Raw genomic sequence first — 12,227 nt, forward strand, 5'->3', positions numbered from 1 at the left:
CTGACACTTTGGAGGCATAAGCTATTTTATTTTTGCAGATTTATTTGTAAACAATGTGATAGTATACCTCTCTAGCTATTGTAGGCTTGATAGATCCTTTTCATATTCCATATAATAATGCAACCTAGTAGTAAATGAGGTGAGGGAAAACAAATTTTATTTCCTGCACTGTTTTAATGTAGTTCAGAACTTGTGATTTTGTTTTGTTTTGAGGCTTTTTTGACTATACTTAAGATGTCTTTGCTGTTGTGTTTCTGCAGCAGCTACAGGATAGTATTTGCAATAAAATGTTTTAGATATTCATTACCTTGTCTCTGGTGACTCATAAGTGCTTTGGATGAACTATTAAAACTGGATTTCAAAGGTGAAAGTAAATAAGTTTTCCAGCTGTCATTAGAGATCAGTAAATTTTGCTGCTGCATTCATTAGTATTGTGGTTCTTTGTTCTGTAAGAAACCAAACTGTCTTGCTAAACATACTTAAGCACTTTCACCCTTAGAATAAAAGTCAGTGTGTTGATTATTTGGCCAAAAAGAATTACTTTACTTTACCTTGTAGAGTTCTTGCCTGTGGAGACCATAATGGTCTGTGCTCTAAATCAGGTAATACGAAGAGTATCTTGAGGGGCCTTGGGGTATGTCTTAAAACCTGTCTGCCAATAAGCTTCTACGGTGGAGTGAAGACCTATATATTGGATCAGTCTGCCAAAATGTTGGCGTAAGGTTCTGTATATAGCTGCAGAAATGTGCCATGGACTGGCTGTGCAGGACATAGCTGTCTGTGCCTTCTGCCTCTAGTGCTTATAGATCATGAGCAGGGCTCTGAAGTTACATCAGTGCTCTGTCACTGTCACGAAATATTACAGGAGGCACCCCGAGGTTAATTTAAGGGACAACAGAGTCCACAGCAACTTTTATTAAACCAGTAAGAAACAGGGTTCTTGCACTCCACAAGTGACTTAAATACAGGTTCAGATATCAGTTGAGGAAATAATTTGAAGGGGCAGCAACTAATACAACAGCGGTCCACAGTGTGCATGCACGTGGCTGCACCAAAACAATGCCGGAGCCAGCCTTGGGTCCCGGAGAAGCACACACTTGCCAAACACGGTGCAAAAGAGATGCACGTACTCGTAGTGAGTACGAGAAGTGTGCATTCGCGATTCCGCGAGTGCAAATTTATAATACACTCGCAATTGTGCGAGGAAATAATTTACTTACCCGTGCCAGTGTGCACGGAATCCTACACGTGCTTATCTGAAAGCACGGGAGGAAAATACACTCGCGGTTGTGCGAGGGGCTCTCAGGGGCCACTCGCGACTGTGCGAGGATTAATTTAAAGTACCCGTGCAAATGTGCACGGAAAATATATGTGCAAATGTGCACGGAAAATATATGTGCAAATGTGCACGAAAAGTATAAATGTACTCGCAATCCTGCGAGAAGTTTTACTTACACACGTGGTGGCAGGGCAAGTGGAGTCTCCATCCCGGGGAGCGGGGGGGCCCGTGGCTCCCGGCGGCAGGGGCCAAGCTCGTGCTCCGAGGGACCCGCACAATGGGCCGAGTCGCCGACGAGCGTCCCGTTTTTATAGGCTGATCAGACCTGACTGGAGTCACTCTAGAAGCTTCTCTGCACCTCCACACTGTCTGTGGGTGCCTCTGAAGCTTTCCAAACATCCCCCATACTGGCCGCAGGGACCCAGCGGCTCAGTGGCGCCTGGGCACTCCCTTCTCCTAATGGGCCTGGCAGGGTGTGCTCTGGGCCACACAAAAGAAGCTGTTAGCCTCAAGTACCAGAGAAAGAGGGGAGGGGGGTTGCATTCCACGACAGTCACCATTTTCCAAAAATGGAAAATTGAAATTTTTCTTCTCCCTTAGTCTGGTAAACGATTGTTATGTTCTCTTCTTTTTCTTTTTTTTTTCTTTTTACCCCAGTTCTGAAAGGTGTTTGGGAATGGATCATTTGCAGGTATCTAGCTACCATGTCCTGGGGGAAAGTCAGTGTGTTGGGGGCAGTAATGTTTGGGTTTTTTGGATATTTATTTTTCTTCAGGTCATGATAGACTTGTCTTAGGCTTTTTTCCTGGGAGTTGATACAGAAAAGGAGATGCTAATTCTGTGGACCAAGCAAGACATGTACTTTAAGCCCAGCTGAACATTTAAAGTTTCTAGCTGATGGTGTCTATCAGGCTATTACCATGTGGTGTGTCTGATCAGAAGAGTTCAGTGCAGATGCTTTACTGCTTTGAAGAAGCTGCTTGTTCAGTACTAGGTCTCTTCCGCAAGAAACAAGTGCACAAAAGCACGTGAACCTACAGTTTTAAAATCAGGCAGCCTTGCTAGTGGATGACTGCTCTGTTAAAACTATTTCTGTTCTCATTAAGGTTATTCTTAGTGCTTTTGGTATAACAGTAAGGGTTATGGTCTATGACTTAACTGTAGTAGTTCTTGCAATCAGTTTTGTTAGGATATCTGCCTCTGATGTACCAATACACCTGGAGAAGCCTTTTTTTAATAACTTGTCCTCTGTTCTGGACAAGAGTTTCTGCTTCAGTTTACTTACATGTTTATGTGATCCCCTGAGTAAATTTACAAAGATTATAAGCCAATTTAAATGCTTGAGCCATGACAGATTTTTAGAGGTGTGACCAGTAAAAATAACATAGCTGAAGTGAGCTGCTAGTGAGGAACTGCAAACCTGTGCTTTCTAAGATGATTTTTCACAAATACTGGTGGTGAAAAGTAAAGAAACGAGTTGTCCAATGCTGAGATTGAGCGCCATGCTTGAGTTCTGATAAATTCTGGTGTAGTTGGCTGTAGAATGTTTATTAAGCATAAATAGTTGTATTCTGTAGCAGGATGAGATGGTTTTGTGTTCTTTTGGAGCTAAGCATCTTGACAGTGACCCATAATAAAGACTGTTTATGGATTGAAAATTAGGTATTTATGTGTAGAAGTCTTAAAGCGTTAAATTACTGGGAGTGCTTAATATGTGCTGATAACTGCCATGGCTCATGTGAGTGTTGTATTTCAGTGTTTTTCTCCTAAAAGTCAGGCAGAGCAGTTGCCTCTTTTTATGCAAGAAAAGCTTATGCATATGAGAACTTCTAGGAAAGCAAGACATCTAAATTTCGTTTTTCATGTAATACTAATACATAATATAAAAAAAAAAAAAGCCAAATGCCCCAAAAACACAGAAGCGCAACCTAATACCTAAGTTTTCAGGGTGAATCTAATATGAATAAATCAAGCAAATATTTCTGAAAGTGTAATACTTTCTACTCTGAAACCTACCAAATTTGTCTTTCCCTGAACACAAACAAAACACAAAATGAACAAACAAAAAATCCCACAAAACAGACAAACAAACTGAACCCCACAAACAGAAGGATTGTTAGTGGAACCTTTTAATCTAGACCATGTCATCTGGTTTCTCAAAGTGAAAGCATGAATGTAGAAACATAAATGCCAGAGTTCATCAGAACAAATCTATTACTTGAGAAATAGATCTTCAGCTTATGTAGTGCTCCAAGACTGCTTTCCTGAAATTAGCTAGAAAGAGCCTCCTGCTACACAGAGCAAATGTTTTTTTTTTTCCTTTCAGAATCTTTTAACACTTGTGTTTTAAACAAAAAGTACAACACCCTTGTCTCTGTCCTCCTCTCCCCTCACCCCCTTCTTCTGTCTTTTCCATTTCACTCTTATGGTTTTACGTAATGCGTGGGATGCATGCACACTTGGAGATGAGATGTAACAGGAGGGAAGATGGCATAAATACTCCTTTCTTCTTCATAAAAGAACTGACTTGCTACTATCAAACACACACATACTTTTTGTTTCATTAGGGAGAGTAGAAAAGGAGGACTAGTCGGCAACACCTTTAAAAATTTGTTCATGTCCAATCAAACCAGAGTTACACAGCTTTAGAAATGCTGGTGTGGATGAAGTCTAATGGTGCTGGTCTTGCTGAAAGGAAGCCTTTACAACTGCTTGTTCCTTCTGCTTTCTCTTTTCCAGAAATAGCGCACCAGCTTAGCAGTAGCTTCAGCTATGTGCTGAACCGTAACAGGGGGGTAACCGTTGTTGGAGTTCATGTGATACACAACCTAGATCAGTTCATGATACTAATGGGGGTGTGGACACAAGTCTGAAGAAGAGGAGTCCTGGGCAGGAGTGTGTTTCTGTTTCATCTGATTGCAGTTCTGGTTTGTTACATTGAATTCACACCTTTTTCATGAAGTCAGACATTTATATGTAAGTCTGTCTAAAATTTGAAGGTACAGAGAAGGACTTACTGGAGATTAAAGGTTTGTTTCTCAAACACACATGCTTGAATATAGCAGATGATGGAAACAGGAAGTGAAATGGCTTTCTTTTATTTTTTATGTTTTGTATTATATATATTGCATATATAGCATGTTATATATGAACATATTATTTTTCTCTGTTAGATGTTTCCGTGAAATCGTCATTTATGTAATGTATAACATGTAATGTGTTGAATGCTGTTAGCCACCAAAGGAGAGAACTACCTCTATTCCATGTTTAAATGTTGTTCTGTCAATCTTAAAGCGTTTTTTGGAACTGCCTCAGCATGACTTCCCACCTGATCTGCGGGTTTGAATTAAATGCAGCATCCTTCCTGAGGCATTTGAGGGCAGGAAGCACCAGCAGGATTCTTCAGAAAGATTTAGCAGTAACAATAAAGCAATGGTAGGAAAATATTTTCAAATAAAACTTTTAGATAATCTCTTTTCATACTAAAAAATGGAGAATATAAAAAGGTGTTTGCTTTTAAGTTGAGTTTGAAAATACTGTGGAGATCTGTGATTTGAAATTAGTAAGAGCACTGCCAACTGGTTGACGGAAGTGATCATTCCCCCCTGCTTAGCTGTTGGTGAGGCCACACCTGGGGTGCTGAGTCCAGGTCTGAGCTACCCAATATAAGAGAGACATGGACACGCTGGAATGAGTCTAGTGCAGGGCCATGAATATGATTAAGGACATTAAGTGTGCGATGTATGCACAGAGACTGAGAGCACTGGGGCTGTCAAGCTTGGAGATGACCTGGCTCAGGTGAGAATCTTATAATGTGTGTAAATAACTAATGGGAGTAAAGGGAAAAGAGAGAACTAGACTTGTCAGTGGTGCCCACTGGCAGGACAAGAGGCAGTGGGCACAAACTGAAATACAGGCAATCGGTGAGAAAAAAACAAGATGTTTTTGGCTGTGTGTGTTTGTTTCTTAAATAGTGAAGGTGGTCAAACACTGGCACAGGTTGTCCAAGGAGGAGGTGGATTCTCCATCCCTGGAGATGCTCAAAACCCATCTGGATGTGGTCCTCAGCAGTGTCCTGTAGCTGACCCTGCTTGAGCAAAGGGGTTAGACTAGGTGATCTGCAGAGGTCCTTTCCAAGCTCAGCAATTCTGTGATATACTCCAAAACAAAGTAATGACAGCAAATGTCAGCCTCAAGCCAGAATGAACATTTGCTTCAAACCAGGCTAAGGCATAGTGACCTTGAAGTTGTATTTTTTTTAATTTATTTAGAGCCTCAGTATCAAACAAAATTTAGGCACACAGTCATTTGCATCCCTGAAATTCCTAGGTGTGGTTTTGTTCATTTATGAAAAAAAATCAAGGATTGGCAAAAAAAAAGTGTTAGAGAAGAATGGGAAACAAATTGACCAACAGACTATCTCTTTAAGTGGCAACAGGGATAAAGCTGAATGATTTTGATACATAGGTTATGAAAGATCATTATTACTTTTTGCAGTAATAAATGATATGGTTTATTGGATGCTATTTTCCAGGTCTGTTTTTAAGTTGCTAGCAGATCCTATGCATGACAAAATTAAGATTTTTTTTATTATCATTATTTTTACTCACAGTTTAACTATTATATTTCGCAATTCTAAAGTAGATCTTACTTATAAAACTCTTAACTGTTCAGAGTATATTATATTATATGTTCGGTAAGGAGTATATTATATGCACCAGGCTTTAAAAAGTTTGGAGGAAAGATGGCGTGTTTTCTTTAGAAAACAGAGTGGTTCATGTAGACAGAAGTTGCAAGCACAGCTCTTTTCCAAATTGCACAGTGAACCTTTTTGGTAACTTTATAGAATTCAGAGTGGATCTGGTTTACTGCCTTTTTTTCCTTCTTGTTGCACGGATGCTAGTTTGTAACAAGAGTTGAGATCAGTTGGGAAGTCAATTGTGGTATCAAATCACTGTTGCGTGGTCAATGTTATCTTTTAAGGAACTAGAATTCGTGAAAATGCAGTTAGTGAGAACCACAGCATTAGTTATTTAAACTAGAACAGGAACTTCTCTATGCCCAGGAAGTGGTCAAAACCAGTTAGTAGAGGAAAGCATGTGGGACTTGTAGAGTTGAGATTTACATCCTCTTTAAAGATAGATGACTTGTCTACAGCCTGAGGAACGTATTCCTTTTCTAGTGAATTGTTTTAAGCCCCAAAGAGACTGAAGATAGAGACTAATGTTAGTCATACTAGTCAGAATGTCTCATCTGCTAATATTTCTATTTTACGGGTTGTGGGATTTTGGCAGGGGAGGGGGTGTATTATGGTTGTGTAACTTTGTTTAACACATAGTTTGGTCTGTTCAGTTATCAGCCTATACAACTATATTTGCTGTTGTTCAGAGTGCAAACACTAAAATTTGTTCAGGTGCTAAAAGAGAGCTGCTTATGTGGTTAAAAAAATAATTAGTTTTCACAACATTTCATGCAGCCTTATCATTTGTAACTACTTTAAAAGACTTTTTACCTAACAGTATACTAAAAAAAACCCCAACAATATTAATCTTACTTTAACCCATTATACACTAGAAGCTTGAATACCACATCTAATTGATGCTACATATTGAAATAAATTATCTGGCACAAATGGATACTATTTATAGATAAACTTATTAAACTTGTATATTGTTATGCTTTAGTGTGCATTTTTGTTATCTTTGTGATCTTTGTTATCTTTGCAGTTCTTTGCTAACTCAAACTGTTTATCTAGAAGCAACAGAAGAAGTTTCATTGGACAGTCCAGAGAGGGATCCAATACTTTCGCCAGAACCTACTCCTGCAATCACTCCTGTAACACCTACTACACTAGTAGCTCCCAGAATGGAATCGAAAAGCATAACAGCTCCAGTGATTTTTGATCGATCCAGAGAAGAGGTACACAGTAAACTTGTAAATTATGGAAATACCTTCTTTTTATTTTCAAGTTTTTTTTTCTTTTAAAATGACAGTTCTTACATGTTGTGTTATGGGATCATCCTTTTCTAAGAAGAGATATGTAAAAGAAAACTTATTCTTTTTATTTTGCATACAAAGTTTAGTATGAATTTGACTTACGAAAATACCATAGCAATTCATTACTTAGGTGAGTATGTTGGAGATCTGTAGTGTTAGAAGTAAGACGCTCCATTCCTTCAGAACAGATATTGTTAAAGTGGATGTAGAAGCAAGCTGTGAACTTGATACAGGAGAAATATTAATGCTGTATGTTAGGAAATAGACTCCCTTAGCTTAACTCTTACTAGCATGTTACAGGTTTCAACTTCTATTTCTGAAGCTATTGTTAATGGGGAAATGGAGGAAGCAGTTGTTAGCATTATCCTGCATGCTAAGAAACAGAAGAGGCTAATGGTAGTTTTAGCATTGCTATTTAGATTTTGTGTTCCCTTCAAAGCCTGGGCATTGCCAAATGCCATTCATTCTGCAGTGTTCTCTTAATAGACAGGGCCTCTGCTCTATGAGTTTGCAAACAAAACTTACTGGTGACTCAGTGATGGTTGCGTTCCCCGATACCACAAGATGGCATTTTATTCTGATTTTCCACCCTTCAGCCCTGATACACTGTCTGTTTTGCCATGGTGTTTCTTAAGATCTCTTTGTCAAACTTAACATATATTGTATGAAAGATTATGAAATTCTGCATTGTTAGAGTTCAGGCAAGTGTCAAAAAATTTTCTACCTGTTACTTTTCCAAAGCTCTTCTGCTACCGATACCATTAATAAGAAGGAATATCTGTCATTTGATTAGGGGCATGCAGAGATATCACAAATGAGAGTGGTTTTTGAACTATAATATCTACTGGCATGGGAGGAGATACTATGAACACACCTCTTGGATAAATATGTACTAAAATTTCTGAGGCAAACAAGTCCTGAGAAAGGGCTGCCTTACTAAAAGCTTTTGCAAGAAAGCTTTAAACTAAAATCACAGAATTATTTAGGCTGGAAAATATCTTTAAGATCATTGAGTCAATCTATAAACTTGACACTGCCAAGTCTATCACATCAGCTTTTTTGCAGTGACACTCCGTTTTAGAAGTCATGTTCACTTAATGTTAGATGATGGGTCTGGAAGGGCTTTTTTGTTATACAAACTTTCTGACTTTTCCTCCTTCTTCCTCTGTACCATTATCCTTTTAACCGTACATAGTATTAATGTACATTACCTTGTTAAATGTGGCATGTCTTTTTCCCAGATTGAAGAGGAAGCAAATGGAGATTTGTTTGATATAGAAATCAATGTATCAGACCCAGAGAAAGTTGGTAAGTTTCTTGAGCCTAGTAACTTAGATGATAGACTATCTTATCACTTGAAGACTATACTGAGATTTTAGTATGACTTCCAATGCAGTTATATCTTGGCAGTTTTTAGTGTGTAAAGGGAAAGCTATTTAATGTGTATTTTGGAGGAAAAAAAAAAAGTAAAAGTGTGTGGAGGGATTAAAATAACTTGCCCTAAGATAATAATCTTAATTTTCTTACAGGGGATGGCATGAATGCTTATATGGCATACAGAGTAACAACAAAGGTAACCGATGCAACAAATATTTGCAGATAACTTTGTATTGTAGCTGAGTAGATGGATCAGTAATTCATAACAATTTTTTTTTTAAGACATCACTTTCCATGTTCCACAAAAATGAATTCTCTGTTAAAAGAAGATTCAGTGATTTTCTTGGCTTGCACAGCAAGTTAACAACAAAGTACATGCATATTGGTTACATTGTGCCTCCAGCTCCAGAAAAAAGTATTGTAGGTAAGTGTAGTTCCTGTAAGGTTGAATTTAAGCATGTCATTTAAGCACTGTAATTCAAATTAAGTATTGTAATACCTGTTGGACTTGTAAAAGAAATAATTCTCTGCACAAATATTACTTACTGCTTATTAAGTGGTCCAAACTATTAAATATTCTTCCTGTTCTGTATTTTAAAAAGTTCACACTAAATTGGAAAGGTAAGTACTGGCCTCCTCCTAACTCAGACCAGCATTGATAATAAGAGGAACATTTGTCTTAATACATGGCCTTCTGTTTCTTATCTGTTATTGTTTCTTCACTGTTGCCCTTTAAGAGCTGATTAGTCTATCAAAACAAAGATGTTAAATGAAAGTTTATTTTCTTTAACTTGTGCTGTTATTAGTTGCCTGCGATATACAAAGCTTCATGAGTACTCCACCTCTCTAATACTTCTATCTGTTTCTTTCAGTCATGGTGAATGCTAAATCTCTAGTTCATTCCTCAGTTCTTATTTGGAAAACATTTCTGAGTGATGCTAGTCTTTGTGAATGCCTTGAAGGATCAGATCCTTTATCCATGAACAAAGCAGCATTCCTCATGCATTGAAACAACTTCAGTTTTGTGAGCTGCAAGCAGCAGAGATTCAAAATAACTAAACACTTAAAACAGTAAAGCTTGTTCAAGTCTTTTGGCTTACCCATATAAATAAGAGATTTTATTGTAGAACTCTGATATGTAGGGAATGGCAGGAGGTGTTTTTTCAGTAGTTTAGTCTGTAAAGCTAATCAGAGCAGCAGCTTTTCATATAATAGGCAGACTGAGTAGATGTAGGCTGCAGAAAGCTTGGGAAAATCCTGCTTTAATTCTGTGGAAAAGCACTGCATTTTTCAGTCTATAAAACTGAAAATCTGATCCCAATTTTTGGTAGTTCTTGAAAGTGATGTATGATTCTGTAGTGACCAATTTTCATATAACAAAAGTTTAATTACAAATGCCAACAGGCCTTATAAAGATGGAGTGAGGTTTCTAGTAATTTCGTTTGGATGATATAACATTTAAGACACCCATGACAGTGTGCAAGTACATGGAAATTTAGTATTTGCATCGCAGTCAAATTCATCTAAGACAAAGCTTGGACTGGATTTGAGGTACCACTTGAACAAAACCAGCAAAAATATTGATACACCTGGAAATGTGTAAAATGGTGGGGCTTAGTGCAGTGTAAGCAAGCACTTACTGTAACTTCAGATCCTTGTAAAGAGACTTTGTTGAGCTACAGGTAATTTGGGAAAACTCAGAGACTCCCTCAGACATTTTACGAAGAGCCTGAAACTCCCACTTTAAACTCAAACTTCAGTGCTCAATGGTGTTTAGTTCTGCCCAAAAATATGTAGTCCATACATTTCTAATTCTGGAGAAAAGAAGGGATTCTAGGCTGATTTAAAATGAGGCATCTTAAAGCAGTGAACTAGCAAAATAGCTCAAAATGAGACGACATATTCTGTTTACATTACACAGGCTTGTTTTTAAAGTCTTAAAATGATACATCATACGTTCAGTGTTAAGCAGTGTGTCTTGTACAAAAGTCCTTAGTCTGTTCATTCTGTTACATTATTGATAACACCTGGAGTTTTAAGCTCCAACTTTACTTTGGTGACAGATGGGAGGGGCTGGCATTCCAGACCTTAGCCACAAGTTCAAGTGTTTGATTACTGACTGTGGAACAGCAGGATAAGGTGGAGTCAGTGCTGAGCTGGAGTTGGACATTCATCCAAACTGCCTCGCTGCTTATATATGTGTGTTGAAAAATCATGTTTTCTGTTTTTAAGAAAATAACCTATTAAGTCATGGGTCCTTTCCTGGGAAGGGTTAGAGTGCACGGGCTACAGGAGCTGCCTTTACGTTTGCATTTAAATAGGCTTATGTTAGCAGGGAAAGAAACCTGACACGGTATCTAGACAAAACTGTCAGTATCACAAGTTAGGAATTCTTTTTATTCATCATTCATCATATTTAGTTTTTTCCCTGTGAACTTCTGTTACTATCAAATGTGAAAGATTTTTTGTGTTAAACTGCAGGATTTCATGCTTTTTTCAGTGAAATATTAACAAATAGTAATATATTAATGCAAAAAGATGAGACATGTGAATTACCTCACCTTTGTTTGGATGATTTAATCCTTGTACTTAAAGACGTATTTGATTTTGCAGATGAATTTGTGGATTTACAGTTACATTACACTGTGTAGTATTCCTCTGAAAAAATGCCAATTGGATTTATTTTCATCATGTTACAGAGAAGGGAAAAACTAAGGCTTCACTGAGAGGTTAAGGGTCGCTCCTTGTTCCTGTAAGGATGCTGTTTGTCTTCTCCATTGGTTACTGTATGAAACTTCTAAAGCCAGAAGGGAAACTGGGTGAAGAACAACTGTGGTAACGGTAGACCTGGCAGGTCACAGAGTACATATTCAGAATCTCAGACTTAGATCTTTTAACTGGAGAAGCACAGAACTAACAGAGCAGTAATACACTGCAGGTAGAAATAAGATGTTTAGTGAGTACCATAATATACCTCTCATGTTTCACGAAATAAGAATAATTATGAATGTTTGGTGTTTCATGGTAGTTCTGATAGGACTCAAGTTCCTAAACTCTCTCTGAGTTTATGTCTTTAGCATGTAAAATATTGATCTCAGTCTGTCAGTTTTAGAGTTCTTCTGTCGCTGAGGCTGAATGTATTTCCTATACTGCAATACATCAATAACTGGCTGCCTTGTCATAGCTTTTTGGACACTCTTGATTTGAGCAGATTGAAGAGATGTAAAGCTACATACATTTTATTCTGCTAATTTTATTCTCCATTCAGTCTGTAGTTGTTCACATGCTTCAGAATTTTCAGAGTTAATTTGCCTTAGTTGACTAAAAAACTCTTAGTTTTAGAACTTAAAAAGAATAGAATGAAAATATTGGTAATAAGCTTACCATTTAATAAGCTTATAACCTAAGATGTATTTTCCTATTCTGCTTTACTTGGGTAACTGTTTCCTTCTTCTGAACACGAGTGACCAGTAAGACTCCAATCACCATTTGGATTGTATTTATAAATACAAATTAAACAAGTTTTGTATAACTTCTAGTCGTAATATATTACAGGACATTGCATATTTCATGG

At 37.7% G+C, this 12,227-nt stretch overlaps 1 protein-coding gene across 2 annotated transcripts in view; it reads left to right on the top strand.

Annotated features, from left to right (window-relative positions):
• Positions 1–12,227, top strand: part of SNX2 (sorting nexin 2) — a 35,716-nt gene that overhangs the window by 11,234 nt on the left and 12,255 nt on the right. Inside the window, exons 1-5 of one of the 2 annotated variants that reach the window (XM_082074323.1) lie at positions 4,596–4,714; positions 7,035–7,198; positions 8,518–8,584; positions 8,806–8,849; positions 8,936–9,077. In XM_082074323.1, the coding sequence (XP_081930449.1) occupies positions 7,145–7,198; positions 8,518–8,584; positions 8,806–8,849; positions 8,936–9,077 (307 nt within the window). In that variant the 5' untranslated portion in view covers positions 4,596–4,714; positions 7,035–7,144. Of the gene's footprint in view, positions 1–4,595; positions 4,715–7,034; positions 7,199–8,517; positions 8,585–8,805; positions 8,850–8,935; positions 9,078–12,227 lie in introns of those variants that run through there. The other variant, XM_082074322.1, reaches the window with a different exon arrangement.

The sequence above is a fragment of the Streptopelia decaocto genome (assembly GCF_964273445.1).
Source record: "Streptopelia decaocto genome assembly, chromosome: Z".
Taxonomy (NCBI): Eukaryota; Metazoa; Chordata; class Aves; order Columbiformes; family Columbidae; genus Streptopelia; species Streptopelia decaocto.